Source organism: Capricornis sumatraensis, chromosome 2 (genome assembly GCF_032405125.1).
Source record: "Capricornis sumatraensis isolate serow.1 chromosome 2, serow.2, whole genome shotgun sequence".
NCBI lineage: Eukaryota > Metazoa > Chordata > Mammalia > Artiodactyla > Bovidae > Capricornis > Capricornis sumatraensis.
In genome coordinates this window covers 42015398-42040329 of record NC_091070.1, presented here as the reverse complement: position 1 = coordinate 42040329, position 24932 = coordinate 42015398, and the positions used below count along the sequence as shown (strand labels likewise).

Here is a 24932-nt window from a genome sequence, read left to right as displayed (position 1 = left end):
GGGGCTCTTCATTATAGGGGACTGGAATGCAAAAGTAGGAAGTCAAGAAACACCTGGAATAACAGCCAAATTTGGCCTTGGAATACGGGATGAAGTAGGGCAAAGACTAATAGAGTTTCGCCAAGAAAATGCACTGGTCATAGCAAACAAATGCACTGGTCATAGCAAACACCTTCTTCCAACAACACAAGAGAAGACTCTACACATGGACATTACCAGATGATCAACACCAAAATCAGATTGATTCTATTCTTTGCAGCCCAAGATGGAGAAGCTCTATACAGTCAACAAAAACAAGACCAGGAGCTGACTGTGGCTCAGATCATGAACTCCTAATTGCCAAATTCAGACTTAAACTGAAGAAGGTAGGAAAAACCACTAGACCATTCAGGTATGACCTCAATCAAATCCCTTATGATTATACAGTAGAAGTGAGAAATAGATTTAAGGGACTAGATCTGATGGATAGAGTGCCTGATGAACTATGGACTGAGGTTCGTGACATTGTACAGGAGACAGGGATCAAGACCATCCCCATGGAAAAGAAATGCAAAAAAGAAAAATGGCTGTCTGGGGAGGCCTTGAAAATAACTGTGAAAAGAAGAGAAGTGAAAAGCAAAGGAGAAAAGGAAAGATATAAGCATCTGAATGCAGAGTTCCAAAGAATAGCAAGAAGAGATAAGAAAGCCTTCTTCAGTGATCAATGCAAAGAAATAGAGGAAAACAACAGAATGGGAAAGACTAGAGATCTCTTCAAGAAAATTAGAGATACCAAGGGAACATTTCATGCAAGGATGGGCTCGATAAAGGACAGAAATGGTCTGGACCTAACAGAAGCAGAAGGTATTAAGAAGAGGTCGCAAGAATACACAGAACTGTACAAAAAAGATCTTCATGACCCAGATAATCACAATGGTGTGATCACTCACCTAGAGCCAGACATCCTGGAATGTGAAGTCAAGTGGGCCTTAGAAAGCATCACTACGAACAAAGCTAGTGGAGGTGATGGAATTCCAGTAGAGCTATTTCAAATCCTGAAAGATGATGCTGTGAAAGTGCTGCACTCAATATGCCAACAAATTTGGAAAACTCAGCAGTGGCCACTGGACTGGAAAACGTCAGTTTTCATTCCAATCTCAAAGAAAAGCAATGCCAAAGAATGCTCAAACTACTGCACAATTGTACTCATCTCACATGCTAGTAAAGTAATGCTCAAAATTCTCCAAGCCAGGCTTCAGCAATACATGAACCGTGAACTTCCAGATGTTCCAGCTGGTTTTCAAAAAGGCAGAGGAACCAGAGATCAAATTGCCAACATCTGCTGGATCTTGGAAAAAGCAAGAGAGTTCCAGAAAAACATCAATTTCTTCTTTATTGACTATGCCAAGCGTTTGACTGTATGGATCACAATAAACTGTAGAAGATTCTGAAAGAGATGGGAATACCAGACCACCTGACCTGCCTCTTGAGAAATCTGTATGCAGGTCAGGAAGCAACAGTTAGAACTGGACATGGAACAACAGACTGGTTCCCAATAGGAAAAGGAGTATGTCAAGGCTGTATATTGTCACCCTGCTCATTTAACTCATATGCAGAGTACATCATGAGAAATGCTGGGCTGGAAGAAGCACAAGCTGGAGTCAAGATTGCAAGGAGAAATATCAGTAACCTCAGATATGCAGATGACACCACCCTTATGGCAGAAAGTGAAGAAGAACTAAAAAGCCTCTTGATGAAAGTGAAAATGGAGAGTGAAAAAGTTGGCTTAAAGCTCAACATTCAGAAAACGAAAATCATGGCATCTGGTCCCATCACTTCATGGGAAATAGATGGGGAAACAGTAGAAACAGCGTCAGACTTTATTTTGGGGGGCTCTAAAATCAGTGCAGATGGTGACTGCAGCCATGAAATTAAAAGATGCTTACTCCTTGGAAGAAAAGTTATGACCAACCTAGATAACCATGTTGAAGAGCAGACATTACTTTGCCAACTAAGGTCCGTCTAGTCAAGGCTGTGGTTTTTCCAGTAGTCACATATGGATATGAGAGTTGGACTGTAAAGAAAGCTGAGCACCGAAGAATTGATGCTTTTGAACTGTGGTATTGGAGAAAACTCTTGAGAGTTCCTTGGACTGCAAGGAGATCCAACCAATCCATTCTGAAGGAAATCAACCCTGGGATTTCTTTGGAGGGAATGATGCTAAAGCTGAAGCTCCAGTACTTTGGCCACCTCATGCAAAGAGTTGACTCATTGGAAAAGACTCTGATGCTGGGAGGGATTGGGGGCAGGACTAGAAGGGGATGACAGAGGATGAGATGGCTGGATGGCATCACGGTCTCGATGGACGTGAGTCTGAGTGAACTCCGGGAGATGGTGACTGACAGGGAGGCCTGGCGTGCTGCGATTCATGGGGTCGCAAAGAGTTGGACACGACTGAGCGACTGAACTGAACTGAACTGAATCCTCTGAAAGAAACTGAGTCTCCAGTGGGGAAGCACAGGTCTATTACACACCACTGTTTTTTGTACGGGAACTAAAAGGGCAATTGTAGCACTTTAAAAAGACAAGAATTGCATAAAGTGCTCTTATTTTTCTATAAGTAAGTTTTCCTGTAGACCTGCTTAAACTGTAACTACTAGGAATTCTGGGGTGGAAGCTTGTTGAAATCTTTATTTTTATTTGAACTTTGAGCCTCATATTTCTTAAAAACTTAAAGCTCTCCTACGAGATGTTGCATTAGTTTGTGGTTAATGAGTCCCTCTCCCGCACATACTGATTCAGTGATCCATTCTATAAAACTTCACAGTCAATAGAATTAATAGAATAAAAGAGGAATCGAGATGCACTCATAGAAGTCTTGGTTTAGAAGTTACCTATATGACCTCAATCACATAACATTAGTAAGAGCAAACCATGGCTACGCTAGGTATAAGAAGAGCTGTCAAAAATTCTGGTTGAAAAGTGGTGCCTAGTAATAGATATATACTAAGGAATGGGGAGCACACATTTTGCAGGGCACAGAAGTGTCTCTGCTATAAGACTTAAAGAATAGTGTATTTATTAATCTTTATATATGGGTGCTTCTGTCATGGACAATAATAAAATTTGAACTTTCAAACGATGCCAGACCACCTGACCTGCCTCTTGAGAAATCTGTATGCAGGTCAGGAAGCAACAGTTAGGCCTGCACATGGAACAACAGACTGGTTCCAAATAGGAAAAGGAGTATGTCAAGGCTGTATATTGTCACCCTGCTTATTTAACTTCTATGCAGAGTACATCATGAGACATGCTGGGCTGGAAGAAGCACAAGCTGGAATCAAGATTGTTGGGAGAAATATCAATAACCTCAGATATGCAGATGACACCACCCTTATGGCAGAAAGTGAAGAGGAACTAATGAGCTCTTGATGAAAGTGAAAGAGGAGAGTGAAAAAGTTGGCTTAAAACTCAACATTGAAAAAACTAAGATCATGGCATCCAGTCCCATCACTTCATGGCAAAGAGATGGGGAAACAGTGGAAACAGTGACAGACTTTGTTTTTCTGGGCTCCAAAATCACTGCAGATGGTGACTGCAGCCATGAAATTAAAAGACGCTTACTCCTTGGAAGGAGTTTTGACCAACCTAGACAGCATATTATTAAAGCAGAGACATTACTTTGCCAACAAACATCCGTCTAGCCAAGGCATGGTTTTTCCAGTAGTCATGTATGGATGTGACAGTTGGACTATAAAGAAAGCCAAAGAATTGATGCTTTTGAACTGTGGTATTGGAGAAGACTCTTGAGAGTCCCTTGGACTGCAAAGAGATACAACCAGTCCATCCTAAAGTAAATCAGTCCTGAATATTCATTGGAAGGACTGATGCTGAAGCTGAAACTCCAATACTTGGCCACCTGATGTAAAGAGCTGACTCACTTGAAAAGACCCTGATGCTAGGTAAGACTGAAGGTGGGAAGAAAAGGGGATGACAGAGGATGAGATGGTTGGAGGGCATCACTGACTCAATGGATGTGAGTTTGAGTAAACTCTGGGAGTTGGTGATGGACAGGAAGGCCTGGTGTGCTGCAGTCCTTGGGGTCACAAAGAATCGGACACAACTGAGTGACTGAACTGTGCTGATCTTGTCATGGCCAATAATAAAATTTGAACTTTCAAACAAAAATTCTGAAGAACTTGCATCCACTACCATGATCTTGACAGTTTCCCAGTCCTTGACTTCTCTGGTAAGTCAATGGTGATATTAATGTGATTTTTTTTACTGTAAAGAAATGTGTCAATATTTAGAATATGTGCATTACTCACTGAACCAATATTTTTCAAATGACTAATGCATTGTATTTTAAAAAATCATATATGTATTTTTAAAAGTATGACAGATCAATGGATTTTAATTTAACAGTACACAAAGCACAGTTATATTTTCAGAATCTACATTGCAACCCACCATTAAGAAACTAGAACTGTCAAGTTTGGGTATAGTATTCAATCAAAGAAAATTCACAGCTATTAAAATACTTTTCTTTTTTGACTATTTGTGTGATACTGGGTTTTATTAATATGCTTCAGTATATAAATACATGCTTCAAAAATCTGTCTGAAAAATGCCAAAGTAGATATTGGAATCCAGCTGTCTTCTCCTAAGACTACGAAGACTAGTCTTCTACTAGGTATCTTTTAAATAGGAAACAGTGTAACTCTTCTCAAAATTTTTCTTGATGAACTTTGAGTTATCTTTTTCAAAAATGATGCAATTTATGTTAATACGAAATCAGTTTATTAGTTTTAAATAATAAATACATGTTTAAGATTTATGTTTTAATTTACAATATAGGAAATACTAATAGATATAAAACCCGTATAAATAAAAATTCCTAATTGCTTTTATTCTTAAGAGTATAAAGTGGCCCTGAGCCCAAAATTTGAGGACCACTGTCCTACAGTAAATCATTGCAAAGGGGCCTGGCCCATGGCATCTTGGAGTTACCATATTCTGCTTATAGTTTTGTAGTTTCTGTGTTGCTTATCCTTAAGCTGTACTCAGTCATAACTGTGGAGAATTCTCTAAACATAAGACAGATAATTTATTTACTAAGGACATAAGCATGTGTCAATTTGGAGACTTTTATACAGTTTCTAATGTTTCCTCTATTCTGATGTATTTAACTCGCACATAAAAGACTTAGAGCACTTTTAAAGACTTAGAGCAAAAGGCTTGAATGTCCTTGAGCATGTCATATAACCCCTCTCAGCCTTATTCTTTCAACCTGAATAATTGAGATGATTGAAATAGATTATTTGTAGTTCCCTTTTCTAAAATTTCATTACTCTATGCCTCCTATCTAGGAATATTGAATGAACTCCAAAAATGTTTTGTCAAATGTTGAGGTGGAATTAGCAGTAGAAACTGGTGGCATAGATGTATTATTTTGGAAGTCTTTACCCTCATTTTCCTTCAATAGTTCTCTCTGCGTGTGTGTGCTTCCTTGTGCTGGAAGAATGCTAAGGCAGGTCAAGAGCAGATCCAGGGTAACACATGAGTATATACATTTTGTGCATATGTATGACTTTCAAGGAATACAATAATCTGTGCTCCATGTGTGCTGCTGTCTCGAAATTGCTTCTTCTAATCCAAAACATAATTTCTTCTTCTTGACATTTGAGGTGCTTATTGTCCTTTGGGATTAACTTTTCTCCAGAATTTTAAACTAAAAGCACTTTCTGTTTTTCTTTTTAATGAGAAATACAGACAGCAGATAGTTAAAATTTGCCTCCTGAACAAAATGGCATATCTCCCTTTTTAGGACTGGAATGTAAGCAGTTGTAGGATTTCAGTATCTGGAAGGACTCAGCATTTACAAGCCAGCTCCCCTTTACCAGTATATTGTTAGATTATTTACAAGATCAAAGTTTTAATGTTCATTTTTCTTATTGTGGTACAACACCATATAACCTTTTAAACTCAGATGAAGATCGTTCTTGAAAAACAAATTTTACACCTTCCCCTTAATCTTTAAGCTAAAATTTTCCTCTTTATCTAGTCTTTAAGGTTAAAATATTATCATGTTTTATGATTTTTATATAGACTATGGTTTAAACCACAAGCAATAAACATATTCTTATATTCAGTTAACACATAACTTTTAAGACCTATGTGCACATTACTGTACTTAGTGCTATGGGGAGGTAAAAAAAATTTTTTTTAAGTTATTCCTATACAAGCACCAGTTGGTATTTAGCAAATGACATGTTCCAAAATTGGTGAAAGTAATCGCCAGATTGAGTAGATACTTGAACTTTAACTTGCACCTTGGTCATTTTGCTACCTCTTCACTGTGAGCAATGCTTCGGAACAATTAAAAATAAAAAAAACTTTAAAACATAAAAATAAGATAACCCTCTGAGAATTAAGCCAGTAAAATCTCAACATTGTTCTCTTCAATATACATCATTGAAAGAAAAACAAGAAATTTGCATGGCTAAAGTGTGCAAAATCCCCAAGATACTAATAAGAAGGCCAGAGATATAAACTCCCAAAGTGGTATTAACTTTAATAAGTTGTATTGTTGTACTATTATTGGTTACTTTTATACTATGTGGAGAAAGACTATGTGAACAAAAGTGGGGTAAATGACATGTAACATAGAATAGACATATCCCAAAGAGCCAGAAACTAGTAATGATTTTTACAGAACTATCCAAATTTGATTGTTGTGAATTAGATTTCATAATAACTTGAATAATATATCTTTTAAAATCCTTTAGCTTTACTTTGCTGGGATGTAACTTTCTGGTTACTAATTTAGCTTCCAAGATAATTGTCCACAGTCTGCCATTGGGTGACTTGCAAATGCCTCCCCCAGGTACATTGGTCTGTAGATTGATAGCAGTGGTCAGAGGTACTAGATAACATAAAAAAGCATCAGGTTCTTATTGTATTATTACATGCATTAACATGTTCCAGTGAGTGATATGGAAATAATCAAGCTAAGGAGAAGTGAATAACTTGAATTTGAATACTTCTGAGATTGTCACTAGGTTGAACAGCAAGGTCATGTCTTACTGTTTTTATTGAAGTACAGTTGATTCACATTGTTATATTAGTTTCAGGTGTACAAAAAAATGATTCAACATTTTTCTATGTTATGCTCCATCTAAGTTTATTATAAAATATTGGCTGTGCATTGCATCCTGTATCTTGTTTATTTTATACCTAATAGCTTTTACCTCTTATTCCCATTCACCTATCTTGCCTCTATCTCCACCCATTGACCCACCGGTAACCACTAGTTTACTCTCTGTGAATCAGTTTTATTATATTCATCCATATGTTCTACTCTTTAGATTCTTTATCCATTCATTTGTTGATAGATACTTAGGTTGCTTCCATATTATGGCTGTTGTAAATAATGCTGCTGTGAACATTAGGGAGCATTAATCTTTTCAAATTAGTGTTTTTGTTTCTTGGGATCTATATCCAGGAGTGGAATTTCTGGATCATATGGTAGCTCTAGATTTAATTTTTGAGGAACCTCCATATTCTTTTCCATAGTGGCTATCCTAATTTACACCCCCACCAACAGTGTACAAGAGTTCCTTTACTCCACATCCTTGGCAAAATTTATTATTTGTTGTCTCTCTGATGATAGTCATTTTGACAAGTTGAATGTAATATCTCATTGTGGTTTTGATTTGCATTTCTCTGAGGTTTAATGATGTTGAACATCTTTTCATGTGCCTGTTGGCTATCTATATGTCTTCTTTAGAAAAATTTCTATTCAGGTCTGCTGCCCATTTTTTAATCAGGTGGTTTTTTGACAGTGAGTTATATGAGCTCCTTATATATTTTGCTTATTAACTTTTAACAGGCAAATCTTTTCCCATGGAGTATGTTGTCTTTTTGTTTTGTTATTGATAAACAAAACTGTGTAAAATCTTTTCATTTAATTAGGTCTATTCGTTTGTTTTTGCTTTTATTTCAAATTTGAACAGAAGCTCAGATTTGGCCATTGGGGTTAAAATGGAAGAAGGACATCAGAGTGGAGATGTCTAGTAAGCAGCTGCATTCGAGAGTCTGGAGCTATGGAGAAGAACTAGAACAGGACTAACATCATCGCATGGATGGTTTGGGAAAGAGGGAGGAGAGAAGAAGGAGGTAGCACCTAGGGGATATTCAAAGTACAAATGGTAGAAAAGAAGTCCACAGAGAAGGAAGAGATGGTACTGATGAACTTATTTGACTTTTGAGAGTCCCCTGGACTGCAAGGAGATCAAACCAGTCAATCCTAAAGGAAATCAATCGTGAATATTCATTGGAAGGACCGAGGTTGAAGCCCCAATACTTTGGCCACCTGATGCTAAAAGCCAACTCATTGGAAAAGATCCTGTTGCTGGGAAAGATTGAAGGCAGGAGGAGAAGGGGACAAAATGAGTTTGAGCAAGTTCGGGGAGTTGGTGAAAGACAGGGAAGCCTGGCATGCTGCAATCCATGGGTTCGCAAAGAGTCAGACATGACTGAGCAAGTGAACGAGAACAAATTTTATCAAACACATTTTCTACTCCTCTCTCTCTTCTCTTTCTGGGACCCCTATAATGTGAATGCTAGTACGCTTGATGTTGTCCAGAGCTCTTAAGCCATTCTCATTTTTGAAATTTGTTTTTCTTCTTGCTATTCTGATTGTGTGATTTCCATTATTCTATCTTCCAGATAGTTCATGCATTCTTCTATATCACCTGTTAGCTGGTTTTTAGTCACTAAGTCATTTCTGCTTCTTTTCGACCCTATGGACTATAGCCTGCCAGGCTCCTCTGTCCTTGGGATTTCCTAGGCAAGAGCACTGGAGTCACTGCCATTTTCTTCAGGGGATCTCCTGACCCCAGTGTCAAACCCACATCTCTTGCATTGGCAGGTTGATTCTTTACCACTAAGACACAAGGAAGCCACCTAACTCGCTGTTAATTCCCTGTAATGTATTTTTCATTTCAGTTATTGTATTCTTCAGCTCTGACTGGTTCTTTTTTATATTTTCTAGTTATTTCTTAAAATTATCATGGTGTTCATCTATTCTTTTCTCAAATTCAAGTAATTTTTTTACTATTATTGCTTTGAATTCTTTATCAAGTAAATTGTTTATCTCTGTTTCATTAGCATTTGGGGGGGTGTGGTTCTTATTCTTTCGTTTGAAAAAACATTCTTCTGATTCTCATTTTGTTTAAATTTCTGTCTCTCTGAAATTAGGTTAAACAGTTACCTATCTTGATCTTCATGGTGAGTACTTGTGTGGGAAAATCCCTATTCAGTCTTCTTATGGCCAGTGGCTTTCATGGGTGGCTGTACCTGAAGTGATCAAGGGCCAAATGTTTCCCTGGGATGTGTTGGCAGCCACCACCCTGATGCAAGGTAAGGCTAGAGTTGAAGGGGCTGGAGCGAAAGCCAAGTGCAACCTGACCCTTCTCCTTTGCTCAGTGGCCATCACCATTCTCTCAGGGGATAAGGTCCAAGAGGTTGGCGCAGGAGCCCTGAGAGAGGGGTTTCTCCAGGATTTCTCCTCCAGATGGCTGGGACCTGAGGCCTTGGGGTTGCAATTCTGTGCTGGTTTCACTTTTCCTCAGTGTCCTTGCTTTGGTTAGAGGTTGAGTCAGGCCAGAAGGGTAGGTGCCACACTACTGAGCTGGCTCACCCTGTGTGGGCAGGAACATGCTGAAGTGTGTTCATTATTTCTTCCCTGGGTCTAGTCTCACTGCCTTCTGTGTGAGGAGGGATGTACTCTCTGGCAGTGGCATTCTTTTCCCTGGAACTACCCTCATTCCCTCCCAAGTGTGTGCACCAGGTTCCTGCTGGCATGCTGGCAGTGGTTGCCAACACTCCTTCAGGTGGGACTCAAATCCAGTGACACTTCAGATAGGACTTGAACCCACAGTCTCTGACTTAGGATAGGACTCAAACTCAATTGGACCTCAGTTGGGATTCAAACACAAAATATTTTAACTGAAACCTTGTCACCTATCTCAGGATTTAATGAACCTCAGGTTCTTTATATCTCGGTACATATGGTATTCAGTAAGAGGCTAAGTGATAGCAAGAAGTAGATTTATTAATATCTTTTGTAAAGAGGTTGCAGGAAAATGGGGCATGAGAAGGTGGTCAGGTCCTGGGTGAGGCCCTGGGATTGGCTGTCCAGTGGAGGTCTTTCGCTCCATGCAGGAAAGAATTCAAAAGCGAGCCATAGTAAAGTGAAAGCAGATAGACATTTCACAGACAGAATGCAGTTTATCTAAAAAGGTGAGAGCAGTCCTGGGAACAACACACTCCACAGACAGTGTAGGTCTTCTCAGGTTAAAGAGTCCCCAAAATATGGGGTGGTTAGTTTGCATGAGCTGGATAATTTCCTAGACTAATGAGTGGAAGGATTATTCCTACTGTTTGGGGGGAGGGGCAGGGATTTCTAGGAATTGGGCCACTGCTCACTTTTTGCCCTTTTATGATCAGCCTGAGAACTGTCATGACATCTGTGGGTGTGTCATTTAGCATGCTAATGTATTGCAGTGAGCATATAATAAGACTCAAGTTCTGCTGGAAGTCAAATTTTCTGCCGCCTTGGGCCTAAGGTGTTCTAACCAGTTTATGTAGTATTCTGAATGGCTGTGTCATTCTTTTAAAGGTTGTGTCCTGCCCCTTCCCTCCTATTTCAAAACCCCTCACTCCTCAGGAAGAATCCCTGAGCCTGTCACATAGCCCCTTGTCTTCTGTACCCTATACTAGGGATGCAAGTCCTGACCAGATCACTTCTCTTCCCTTCCTACAAGATTCTGTGTGAATCTTTCTTCACAGCTTTGGTTGTGGAAGAGCCATCCTGCAAGTTCCCAGTGAGAATCATTCTATATGTAGTTGTAGTTTTTATATTTCCATGAGGGGAGGTGAGTCCAGCATCCTAGTATTCTGTCATCTTGAACCCAACCCACGAAGGTACATTATTATTCATTTGCAACAACTACATTTATATACTGCTTAAATAATTGGAACAATGCTTGTAATGAGGTGTGCTTATTATTCTGTCACTGAATTAGAATTGGTTTATCCATTCATTCAGTGAATATTTGCTGACTGTTTACTCTGTGTCAGATACTATTAAAGGTGCTTGGGATATGTAAGTGAAAAAAACAAATAGGATCTTTCTTAAGATCCTATGGACTAGTGAGGAAAGAAAGACAATGGAATAAATACAGTGGACTAAACTATAAGGTTTATGGTGAACAGTGAGAAGATTGGACAGATAAGGGAACGAGTTGTTTGATAGCTTTGGATGTTATTTTAAAGAATTTAAACACAATATGCTGCTGCTGCTGCTGCTGCTAAGTCGCTTCAGTTGTGTCCGACTCTGTGCAACCCCATAGACAGCAGCCCAGTGCAACCCCATAGACAGCAGCCCACCAGGCTCCTCCATCCCTGGGATTTTCCAGGCAAGAACGCTAGAGTGGGTTGCCATTTCCTTCTCCAATGCATGAAAGTGAAAAGTGAAAGTGAAGTCGCTCAGTCGTGTCCAACTCTTAGCGACCACATGGACTGCAGCCTACCTGGCTCCTCTGTCCATGCGATTTTCCAGGCAAGAGCACTGGAAAACCCAATATGCAATGAGCAGCTAATGTGGATTCTTTAACTGACAACAGACATCATCAAAGTGTATTTTAGGGAGATCATGGGAATAGGTAGTACCTGAGATGGGAAGGAACTTGACAAAAATGATTAGGGAACATTCTAGAGTAGCTAAACTCTAGACATGAGGTGTGAGGATGTAGAAGGATCTAGAAAGACATTCATCTGAGCTAGCAAGAGTCTAGCTAACTTTTTGTAATAACAGATAGTCAGAGGGAAGAAGAGATAAGAATAAAAGCTGACGACATTTTGAGCATAAATATCAAGGAAAATGTTTGTCTACTTCCATGTACTAAAGTTTGAAATATATATTGGGGAAAAGTTTTCTGAAAATCAAATTTGCAGTCTGCATTTTTGAAGGATTTTTTGTCTAATAATTCTGTTATAATTATCTTCATATGGTAATTAGAAATATAAAGAAATATATACAAAAAGAATCTCATTTGGTGAAAAATTTGAAACAACCAAAATAATGAGCAATAGGAGATCAGTTAAATAAAGTCTCATCTAGTCTAGTTGGATCCCTTAACTTCATTAAGTTGATTAAGAGAAAACTTTTGTTAAGTTGAGACATTAAGTGGATATACACATGCCTTAAATATTTCCTTTACTTCAAATTTTGTTACATTCGTCAATTTTTTTATGTGGGGCTATTGCCTTTTCCATACTAATGGGCATATGATATCCATTAAAATATTGTCTACAGTGTTCAGTTTGAGTTTCTTTAAAATGATATGAGAATTTAGTAATATCTGCCAAACAATCTGAGTACATAATTGTTGGCTTTTATTACTTTTTTTCCTCTTTTCTTGCTGATACCTAAATTACCATCTAAGTTTTTAATCACTTAACTTCCACTGCCACTCCATCAGTTCAGTTCAGTCACTCAGTCGTGTCCGACTCTTTGCAACCCCATGAATCGCAGGACGCCAGGCCTCCCTGTCCATCATCAACTCCCGTAGTTCACTCAAACTCATGTCCATCGAGTCAGTGATGCCATCCAGCCATCTCATTCTCTGTCGTCCCCTTCTCCTCCTGCCCCCAATCCCTCCCAGCATCAGACTTTTCCAGCTGGCCACTCTAAAAAATTTGGCTTTCATTCTAATACAGAAAATAAGTATAGTTTTGAATAGAAAAATTACAGTATCTGAGATATAATTTAACAGAATCTAAACTCTGTCTGCTCTGTTTGAGAATGGCATGTGGTATGTGTGTGGTGGGGGTTGAGAATGGGGGGAGTGTCCCTTTTTGCACTTTATACTCCATAATTGTTCCAATGCAAAAGGACTTGTAGCTCTCTTTTCAGTGTTTGTATTTATTTTAGCCCCAATGTGACAGCAAAATATGGAAATACCTAGGGAAACCTAGTGTCTAGAAGCACTGTACACTTTAGAATAATATTAGAAAATATGGAATTAGGTGGGAAGCAACATTAAGGCTTTTGGGGGTGTTTAAGGAAGAAACAAGGATGAAGAATCAAGTATAATTCCTAAAATGTCCCCTCCCCACATGTTGCCATCACTTAGCTAATTGGTTCTCAAATTCATAGGCCGATTAAAATCTCCTGGAGAGCTTTAAAAATACCATTGCCTGAGCTGCATCCCAGATATACTGATGCAGTTGATCTGAAGTGAGACCTAGGCCTCATTATTTAAAAAAAAAATTCCCAGCTGATTCCAATGTGTATCTTGCATTAAAATCAATTTTTTTTCAAGTGTGTTTAGCTCTTTATCCTTAGGTGGTGTTGGATAACTTACGACTGACTACCTCCATCATCTAGGACAAAACTCTGTGGTTTGAGGAATTTCAATTGGCATATATGATCTTACTCTCTTGAGGTAGGAAGGTGAAGAGGAGGGTTTCTTCATTTTGGATCTGAAGGCAGAGTCATTTCCTTCATGTAGAGGACAAGTAATACTGTTAGTTTTCCAGCTACATTCAGAGATCTAAGGAGGCATAACTCAAGCTAACAGACAGTTCAGACTGTGGTTCAAAATTTTTTTCATTTATCCTAAGTGGCATTGTACTATAAAGTATCCCTCAGGAAAGGATCAAGTGTGTGCCACAGAGGGTAAACCTACTTCATCTTTCTCTGCTGAATGGCTCACCAATGAAAGCACGAATGACTTGTATTAGGCTGAAGAATTGATGCGTTTCAACTGTGGTGTTGGAGAAGACTCTTGAAAGTCCCTTGGACTGCAAGGAGATCCAACCAGTCCATTCTGAAGGAGATCAGCCCTGGGTGTTCTTTGAAAGGAATGATGCTAAAGCTGAAACTCCGGTACTTTGGCCACCTCATGCGAAGATTTGACTCATTGGAAAAGACTCTGATGCTGGGAGGGATTGAGGGCAGGAGGAGAAGGGGACAACAGAGGATGAGATGGCTGGATGGCATCACGGACTCGATGGACATGAGTTTGAATGAACTCTGGGAGTTGGTGATGGACAGGGAGGCCTGGCGTGCTGCGATTCATGGGGTCGCAAAAAGTCGAACACGACTGAGTGACTGAACTGAACAGAACTGAACTGAACTGAACTGAACTGAGGCCCTAGAGAAGCCTGTCTTTATGCCAGTGACCTTAAAATCGTTTATGACTTGTGTTAGGCAGCCTTTAAGATGGCCTCCAATAATTCTTGCTTTCTGGTTTGTCTGCCCTTGTTAATTCTTTCCCCTTGAATACAGGCAGAAGTGGTGGAACAGTACTGAAGATTAGGCTATGAAATACTGTGGCTTCCATTTGGGGCACTCTTTCTCTCTCATTCTTTGTACTTCGGTGCTCTGTGGGAAACAAACTGCCACGTGGCAAATGGAGCTTTGGCAAGGTTTCTGTGGTTAAGAAGTGGTATTTCAAACCCACAACTAGTGAGGACCTAAGGTAAATTCCTCTTTGAGTTGAGCATTGAAGGAACAAATAACTGCGGTTCTCGCCAACACCTTGATTGTGTAGCCTTACAAAAGATTCTAGCTAGGGACACCTAGCTAAACCTTGCCCAGGTTGCTGACCACATTAGCTATGAGATAATTAAAATCATTTTTAAATCATTAAGTTTTAAAGTCTTAAACCAATTTAAGCCACTAAGTTTTAGGACAATTTGTTATATAACAATAGATAATTAATATGTGGCTGACTGGATATGTCAAGAAAAAGGCCTTCAATCTTCAAGATAAATGTTATTATTCATCTCATATTTCAGTTATTAGAATACAAGCTCTATTGATATGAAAATTAAATAAATTTTTATCATTTCGTAAATTCAATTTGAGGATTTGGAAATTGGAACCATATAATAACCAGGAAGTAAAAGGAAACTGAAATGTTTCTCAGATGAGAGTAAATACAGGAGTTATTGGAAAGAGACTAAGACTTTCTCTGCTGCTTCCTATCAAGTCTTCTCAACTCAAGAAAAAGTATATTTTCTAAACAAGCCACTCAAAGTTAGAGGATGAGTGGAAACATACGTGGGAGGAATATTACCGTCACTGAAAGCAGCAGCTTTGCTGAATAAATATAGAAGTGGAATAAAAAGTAGCTGAGGGAGGGGCCATAGAGGGGTAGGACATTGAGATACAAACTATTTTGTCTAAAATAAGCTATAAGGATAAGTTGTACAAGGCAGGGAATATAGCCAATATAATAACTATAAGTGGAGTATAACCTTCAAAAACTATGAATCACTGTATTGAACACCTATAACTTATATAATGTGTATTAACTATACTTCAATAAAAAAATAAAATTTTAAAAAAGGAGTAACCTGGCAACAGTGCTGAAATGGCTAGACATGAAGTTTTTATGAACTATATCGTATTAAGATATGCATTAAGAACTCAAACCAGACAGACCAATTAATAGGTGTTCTCTAAAAACTGTTAGAAATGTTCAAAGCTGATAATCATCTGGTGCCCACAAGTTAGTCATAGTGACCTGAATCTATTCTAATAGAGTAGTGGTATATTCTGATTGACAGGTAACCACTAGTTGTTGTTGTTCAGTTGCCCAGTCATGTCCAACTCTTTGCAACCCCTTAGACTGCAGCATGCCAGGAATCCCTGTCCCCCACCATCTCCCAGAGTTTGCCCAAGTTCACATTCATTGCATTGATGATGCTGTCCAGCCATCTCATCCTCTGATGCCCTCTTCCCTTCTGCCCTCAATCTTTCCCAGCGTCAGGGACTTTTCCAGTGATTCATCTGTTTGAATCAGATAACTGAAATGGAGCTTCAGCTTCAGCATCAGCCCTTCCAGTGAATATTCACGGTTTATCTTCCTTAAGATTGACTTCTCCAGCACCACAGTTCAAAGGCATCAATTCTTTGGCATTCTGCCTTCTTTACAGTCCAGCTCTCACAACTGTATGTGACCACTGAGAAGACCATAGACTTGACTATATGGACCTTTGTTGGCAGAGTAATGCCTCTGCTTTTCAACACACTGTCTATGTTTTTCATAGCTTTCCTGCTAAGAAGCAATTATCTTCTGATTGCATGGCTGCAGTCACCATCTGCAGTGGTTTTGTAGCCAAAGAAGAAGAAATCTGTCACTACTTTCACCTTTTCCCATTTATTTGACACGCAGTAATGGGGCCAGATGCCATGATCTTAGTTTTTTTAATATTTAGTCTTAAGTTGGAGAAGGCAATGGCAACCCACTCTGGTACTCTTGCCTGGAAAATCCCATGGGTGAGGTAGGCTGCAGTCCATGGGGTTGCGAAGAGTCGGACACAGCTGAGCGACTTCACTTTCACTTTTCACTTTCATGCATTGGAGAAGGAAATGGCAACCCACTCCAGTGTTCTTGCCTGGAGAATCCCAGGGATGGCGGAGCCTGGTGGGCTGCTGTCTATGGGGTTGCACAGAGTCGGACATGACTGAAGCGACTTAGCTGCAGCAGCAGCAGTCTTAAGTTGACTTAGGACAGGGTGCTCAGGGCTGGTGCACTCGCATGACCCAGACGGATGGGATGGGGAAGGAGGTGGGAGGGTGGTTCAGGATGGGGAACACATGTAAACCCATGGCTGATTCATGTCAATGTATGGCAAAAACCACTACAATATTGTATACTAATTAGACTCCAATTAAAATAAATAAATTTAATTTAAAAAAAAGAAAGAAGAAAAAAGAGGCTCATTAGTTCTTTGCTTTCTGCCATTAGTGTGGTATCATCTGCATATCTGAGATTGTTGATGTTTCTCCCACATCTTGATTCCAGCTTGTAACTCATCCAGCCCAGCATTTCTCATGATGTACTCAGCCTATAGGTTAAACAAACAGTGTCACAGCAGACAGTCCTGTCGTACTCCTTTCTCAATCTTGAACCAGTGAGTTGTTCCATATACGGTTCTAACTGTTGCTTCTTGGCCCACATACCGGTTTCTCAGGAGACAGGTAAGATGGTCTGGTATTCCCGTCTCTCTAAGAGCTTTCCACAGCTTGTCATGATCCACACAGTCAAAGGCTTTAGCATAGTCAATGCAACAGGGATAGACATTTTTCTGGAATTCCCTTGCTTTCTCTGTAATCCAGCAAATGTTGGCAATTTGATCTCTAGTTCCTTTTCCTTTTCTAAACCCAGATTGGACATCTGAAATTTCTTGGTTCACATAATGCTGAAACCTAGCATGCAAGATTTTAAGCATGACCTTACTAGCATGTGAGATGGATGCAGTTGTGTGATAGATAGCATCTTCTTTGGTACTACCCTTCTTGGGAATTGGAGAAGGAAATGGCAACCCACTCGAGTATTCTTGCCTGGAAAATCCTGTGGATGGAGGATGCTGATAGTCTATAGTCCGTGGGGTCGCAAAGAGTTGACACAACTGAGCTACTTCATTTTTTCACTTTTTTTCTTGTGGATTGGGATGAGGATTGACCTTTTCCAGTCCTGTGGCCACTGTTGGGTCTTCCAGATTTGCTGACATAATGAATGCAAAACCTTGATGGCATCAACCACTCATACTGGTCCTTAAATGCTTTTAATGTCACTGTAGTTCATAGTAAACTTTTATAATAGATAAAGTTTTGGGTTTTTTTTAACCAGGTGTCATCTGTGTGTAAAGTTGAACTGTGTGAAGTACAGGCTCTCTTTTGTCTTATTCATGCCTAGGTATATGGCAGTAGCATAGTAGTGTAAATGAAGCCACATGATAAAACTTACACATCTTTCTGATATATCACTTTTTTCCACTTGTGTGAATTTTATATTAAAGCAGACATAAGTATATTATGGAATAAAATGTAAAAATCACATGAGTTTTAAGAAAAATTTTCAAGAAATGTTGTGTCTTTGGAGGGATACCTTTTCATTATTCCTTAGACTCATTCTCTACCTCTACTGTTATGGGTGATTCAGTAGGACATTTGAGAGGCATTGATTTTGGGTATTTGTGGTTACAGAATTGCCTTTAGTACAGCCAGTTCCAGGCTTCCCAGGTGGCTCAGTAGTTAAAGAATCTGTCTTGCATACAGGGTCGTCATTGCCATCTTTCTAAATTCCATATATATGTGTTAGTATACTGTATTGGTGTTTTGCTTTCTGGCTTACTTCACTCTGTATAATCGGCTCCAGTTTCATCCATCTCATCAGAACTGATTCAAATGAATTCTTTTTAACGGCTGAGTAATACTCCATTGTGTACATGTACCACAGCTTTCTTATCCATTCATCTGCTGATGGACATCTAGGTTGTTTCCATGACCTGGCTATTATAAACAGTGCTGTGATGAACATTGGGGTACATGTATGCAAGACAGGAAAAAAGACACAGCTGTGTATAACGGACTTTTGGACTCAGAGGGAGAGGGAGAGGGTGGGATGATTTTGGAGAATGGCATTCTATCATGTATACTATCATGTAAGAATTGAATCGCCAGTCTATGTCTGATGCAGGATACAGCATGCTTGGGGCTGGTGCATGGGGATGACCCACAGAGATGTTATGGGAAGGGAGGTGGGAGGGGGGTTCATGTTTGGGAACACATGTAAGAATTAAAGATTTTAAAATTAAAAAAACAAAAAACTAAAAAAAAATAAAATAAAATATAGTTTTAGATTAAAAAATAAAAAAATAGAATAAATATATTAACCTCAATGAAACAATATACAGTATTTCACACACACACACACACAAAAAGAATCTGCCTGCAATGCTGGAAATGCACGAGATACAGGTTTGATCCCTGGGTTGGAAAGACCCCTGGAGGAGGGCATGGCAACCCACTCCAGTATTCTTGCCCAGAAAATCCCATGGACAGAAGAACCTAGTGGGCTTAAGTCCACAGGGTAGCAAAGAATTGGACACCACTAAAGCAACTGACGCACGCACAGCCAGTTCCATAAGCCAACTCTATGTTCTTTTAAGAACCAGAAGGGGCAAACACTAAGAGATGGAAACCCAAGAACTGATATCCAGCATCCTTTCTTTTCTGCCATTAATTTGAACTTTTGCCAGCTCAAAGCCTGAAAATTTATATTATAGCATTTTTATGTAAAAATATTTTAGTTCACTAAATACATCGAAAATATATTTTTTATTCTTTTGTTAACTGTTTAGTTTTTTCCTTCCTAATTCTTGAAAACCAATGTATTTAACCAGCTTTCTCTTTCAAAGAACATTTAGAAAAGATTACTGTTTATCTGACTAATTTGCACAGTGCTCTCCATTTGTAAATAAAGAGGTGCATGTAAGAACTGAATAGGAATCAGAATTGGAAATTTCATTCTTTTCCTCCTTTTGATTCAAATCATCACAGTATAGACTAATTATTATATATCAAGTGAATTGCCCAAACATGGCACATTTGCATGTAAATGTAAAGGTTATATTTCTATAGGAATACTTTTTTTAAAAGGCTATTAACTAATAATTGTAATCATCTAAGAGCAAGAAACTGAGTGAGCTCAACTCTTGTGGCATCTCTGAGTAACTTAGTTACTTAGTTACTTAGTAACTTAGTTGACACAGCAATAAGCTGCTGTGTTATTTGGGATCTATTAAAATACAATCTCAATTCCCTGGTCTACAAATGAATAGTAAGGACTAAGATTCCTTGCAGTTGTAAGACTCTTGAATTCTAAGTGTATGTAATTAGTACCGATTTTATTTTCTAAACCTTGCACATTAAGTATAAATAAAGGGGGGAGGATAAAGAATTGTTAAGTGTTTCTAGAAACACTACTGGATCAGATTTACTGCTAAATATTGATTAATTCAGTCTTGCTTTATAATTTGTTCATGAGTATAACTCTAGTCAGAGTATTGGATCCTAATATAGATCATAGCTTATATACATACACACTATTTCTGTTTATATTTCCATATAACCATGTTTCCCCATAACTTTTTTAAATTAGTTAAAATTAGTTTCATTATGAATTTGCTTTGATATTAAACATTGAGTGAATTGATATAAAAAATTGATTATGGGTAGAGACACTCTGCTAGGCAGTAAGGAAAACAAATAATGAGAAACATCGATTCTTTTCTTCTCTTGATATGTTCCCAAGACACCGGGCACAGAAGCTTGATCTAGGAACCTAGATTAGCAAGGCCCTGGAGTCAAATAATAATGACTATTAAGCATGGCATTTCCCCAGAGTATACCTGAGGACAGGCAATCTTTCATAGCTTCCTACAGCCTTATCATGTAAGTGAGCCACAAGAAAATCAAATGAATCTGTTATTTCTGTTGACCTAGCCTTTTCATGCAACTCTTACCTATACATGTATTATGAGATATTTGTATGAAATAAAGGGACTTAAATGACAAATAGTTTGAAATCAAAACCACCATTGTTAGCATATCACCAGTTAACTTAGATAAATGTTGGCCTTCTGTTGAACAATAAAGTACTACGAAGATCTTCTAATGGAAGTATTATGAACTAGAAATTTATCTTTCCAATAAGTCCATCATAAGTAGCCTGACCTCAAGCCTTGATTACTATTCAGAGTCTCAAATCCCTAACTATAGACTCCACTTCAGACATTGTGCCTTCCCCATTCAATAGGAAAGCAACTTTCAATGCTGGCATATTTTAAATGGCAGAGATTTCTAGAGATTAGAAAAACTACTAACTTAAGTATGCATATTTTAAAAGTATTTTACTTTTCTTCTCATGAACTTAAAGCTTAACTTTTAAATCCTGTAGCTCCTTTTATCTGCAGTGATTTTACTTATAAGATCCAGTTTAGTTGACAAGAATATGTCTCAAAACATATTTCACATTTTTGTATTGTTCCCTTTGAGACATCTATTGTAAGAAATGCTGCAGGCTGTCATTTTTGTCTGCCATCCAGGATTTGCTGGCCTGACTGCTGTGTACTAGACTTGATGTTGGTCACAAGGGGGAGGGGGACTTGCCGTGGAGCCAGACGGTTTTGTTATTGCTTTAGAATTAAAAGCATATGAAACAGATACAGCTTATTAAGGTTGTTTTTTTTTTATAAATAACATAAACTTAAATAACAAAACAGTAAAGTTCAAATACAACTTAAAATAGAGTTTAATGCTGTAACCAGAGGAGAAAAGCACGATTATTTGCGGGAAGAACATTATTAAAAGCCATATTCCCGAATATGAATTATACAAAAGATAGATTATGTTACTTCAAAAAAACATAAAAGATTTTTGAATTTTACTTTTAGGGATTATAAAATGTTATTTTGTGGTGAGTGAGATGAAATACAGTATTATCATCATTATTGCTATTTTATATACAAGACTTTTTAAAACATCCTGTAAGCAATACCCTTTCAATTGGAGCAGCATTACGAATTTTGTTCTTGTTAATTGGTAGGTACAACCATGTTCTAATTCTATACTTTTATAAAACTACCGCTTTGACTCATTTCCATGATGGAATTTTTGAGAATACTTGTTTCTTTTCTAATTAGAGTGGTTCATAATTTTTCACTAGAACGTATTCAAATACTGCTCATCTTTCATAGTTAGTGTTGGCTTGATTATCTGACAGATCATTCCAGCAGCCTTTAGGTCTGACACATCTTATATAACATCATCTGCATTATTATTATTATAGCAGCCACTTTATAAGCAGATAGGAATATTTAAATAATCATTATCAGATAATCAAATCTAACATACTCTTAAGGGTAAATTAACTTAAGAAAAAACATTACTATTACTAACATCATGATTGTACAACCAGTTTTACAACTTTTTACAACTTTTAGTTACTAAATCTGATTTTTGTGTATATTTTTTTCAAATCTTTCTTTAATGCAGTCTCTTAAAATAAACATAAATGCGCAAGTCCAGCTTGATCAGTTTTTCAGTAGTTTTCCAGCCTTTCTTGGTTAGTTTTAAAAAGAGAAAAGAAAAGATAAAAAAAGAAAACAGTCCACTTAAAGAAATCTCCCTGCTGGAACTGGTTTCTTATATGCCATATATGATTAGGTTATTGCCATAGGAAGAAAGTGGGCTGTTTTTTGTTCTTTCTTCGTTTTTTTCCCTCTTACTGGAACCCCCTTTTGATTTAAGGCAACAAACATTTCTCCTCCACTGTGTGTCCATTTAGCTGATGCATATGTGTTGTAATGATTTTCCAGAATTAATTCTTTGAAGTTGCAGTCTTCGTTACATTCTTTCTACAATGAAGAACAACAAACAACATTATCCAAATGATTGTTAGAAGGACTCAAACAAAGAATAAGCATAATATTTGGTAAAATTAAAACCTACACGTCTTTTTTGATCAAGAATAATGCAATTTGTTGGATAGCATATTTGAAAAAAGATCAAATTTTTTACAAAGCTAAAACGCTATACATTTAGTTATGTAACATAGATCCAAACATGTTGCTTTTTGGCAATCAGTTGCTACTATTCTTAAGAGCTATTTTCCTCTAATTAGCAGCTCTCATATTACTAGGCCCAAGTCACTCTTTTCCTAACCTTGAGATTTTTATATAATTAACAGATCCTCTGACTGAGCACACACACATACTCCTTCCCTCAGCTGAAGTCATTTTTTACAACTTTTATTCATTTACTAGTATACTACCTGTGATAGTGGTGGAAAATTTAAAAGTTAATTTGATCATCCATCCAACTTGTCATTCATTCAGTTAAATTTATATTTTTATGTTGTCTATGCCAGGAATACAAAAGAAAAGTCAATTATACTGTATTATAGTAGGATAAACTGTTACATATTTTGTATTGTCATAAAGCAAGAACAATGGGAATGCTTACAAGTCAAAGTCCTTCATTGTGAGATTGATGTTGATAAACAAAAGTCTGAATTTTTTTCACAAGAATTTTCATATCAACAAAGTGCAAACTGCATGGACTTTAATGAAAAGAGCTGACAGATGGAAATTTTATATTTTAAGTATCTAAAGTGCAAATGAAATTTTAGAGCTAGAAGGATCCTTGCATGCATGCATGCTCAGTCGCTAAGTTGCATCTGACTCTGCAGCACTTTGGACTGTGGCCCGCCAGGCTCCTCTGTCCATGAGATTCTCCAGGCAAGAATACTGAAGTGGATTGCCACTTCCTCCTCCAGGGGATCTTCCCAACCCAGGGATCAAATCCATGTCTCCCACATAGCAAGTGGATTCTCTACCAACTGAGCCATTAGGGAAGCCCAGACGGGTCCTTAAGGGTCAGTTAATCCAACTTATTTTACAGATGGTGAAACAAAGGCCAGAGAGTTTAAACAAATTGTCCAAGGTGACACAGAAAACATTTTTCCTTAATTCCTAAATAGAAAATGTTTTAATGAAATCATTGAATTACATAGTTTGAGAGGAATTAATTTCATTTTTACTTTTCAGAAAGGGAAGATACTTTTGACAAAAATAAGTTTGAGAAATTAAGTCTGAGCTATCATCTATCAATACCTTTGCATAGAGTTTTCCTTCCTTGTTCATTGCAAGGTAATATTCACTTTCCACTCCTTTGATTGCTACAATTCCAACAGCCACTGTCCTGATTTCCATGATGTCTGCAAGGAATCACAGAAAGATATGTCATTTATTCACTTAGTTTTGCAGATTATCCAAGAATGACCATTTGTTCTTATTTGTTTCAATTGGGAGTTAAGATTGTTAATGTGATTATTTACTCAGCCTGACACCCCCGACCCGCTCAGAACATATAAATAGAAACAGTTAAATGTGGGAAGTGGAAACTATCAATTTTTTTATTTTGCAGAAAAAGATATTTGGTTTCAAAAAAGTTATGTATTTGAAGTTTTTTCTTCTCTAGAATTACATTTCCAATTTACTATAATCATTGTTCAGTTGCTAAGTCACACTTGACTCTTGGCAACACCATGGACTGCAGTATCCCAGACTTTAGTATCCTTCACTGTCTCTGAGTTTGCTCAAACTCATGTTCATTGAGTCAGTGATGCCATCCAACCATCTCATCTTCTGTCGCCCCCTTCCCCTCCTGCCTCCTTTTTCCCAGCATCACGCTCTTTTCCAATGCATCCACTCTTTATGTCAGATGGCCAAAGTATTGGAGATCCAGCTTCAGCATCAGTCCTTCCAATGAATATCTGGGTTGATTTCCTTTAGGATTGACTGGTTTGATTTCCTTGAGAGTCCAAGGAACTCTCAAGAGTCTTCTCAAGCACTATAATTCAAAAGCATCAATTCTTTGTCACTTAGCCTTCATTATGGTCACTTACATACATGACTACTGAAAAAACCGTAGCTTTCTCTATATGTAAAATGTATATATATGCTGACATCACTTTGTCAGAAAGTGATGACTGTTTTTTAATACACTAAGTTTGTCTTAACTTTTCTTCCAAGGAGCAACTGTCTTTTAATTTCACGGATACAGTCACTGTCTGCAGTGATTTTGGAGCCCAAGACAATAAAATCTGCCATTGTTTCCATTTTTTCCCCATCTATTTGCTTGAAATGTTGGGACTAGATGCCATGATCTTGGTTTTTTGAATGCTGAGTTTCAGCTAGCATTTTCCCTCTCCTCTTTCACCTTCATCAAGAGGTTCTTTAGTTTCTTTTCACTTTCTGTCATTAGGATGGTGTCATCTGCATATCTGAGGTTGTCGGTATTACTCCTGGCAATCTTAATTCCAACTTGTGAGTCATCTATCCTGGCATTTTGCGTGATGTACTCTGCATATAAGTTAAATAAGCAGGGTGACGATGTATAGCCTAGACATATTCCTTTCCCAATTTTGAACCAGTCAGTTGTTCCATGTAATGTTCTAACTTGCTTCTTGACCTGCCTACAGGTTTCCTAAGAGACAGGTAAGGTGGTCTGGTATTCCTGTCTC

General features: G+C 38.0%; 2 protein-coding genes across 2 annotated transcripts in view; one reads left to right on the top strand and one right to left on the bottom strand.

Moving 5' to 3' along the window:
- Positions 1-24932, top strand: part of FAM227B (family with sequence similarity 227 member B) — a 209025-nt gene that overhangs the window by 52741 nt on the left and 131352 nt on the right. The window lies entirely within an intron of this gene.
- FGF7 (fibroblast growth factor 7) overlaps positions 22069-24932 on the bottom strand; it is a 59921-nt gene continuing 57057 nt past the window's right edge. The window contains exons 2-3 of the mRNA XM_068966202.1: positions 23521-23624; positions 22069-22263 (exon numbers count right to left, since the gene is read on the bottom strand). Of these exons, the coding sequence (XP_068822303.1) occupies positions 22069-22263; positions 23521-23624 (299 nt within the window). The remainder of the gene's footprint in view (positions 22264-23520; positions 23625-24932) is intronic.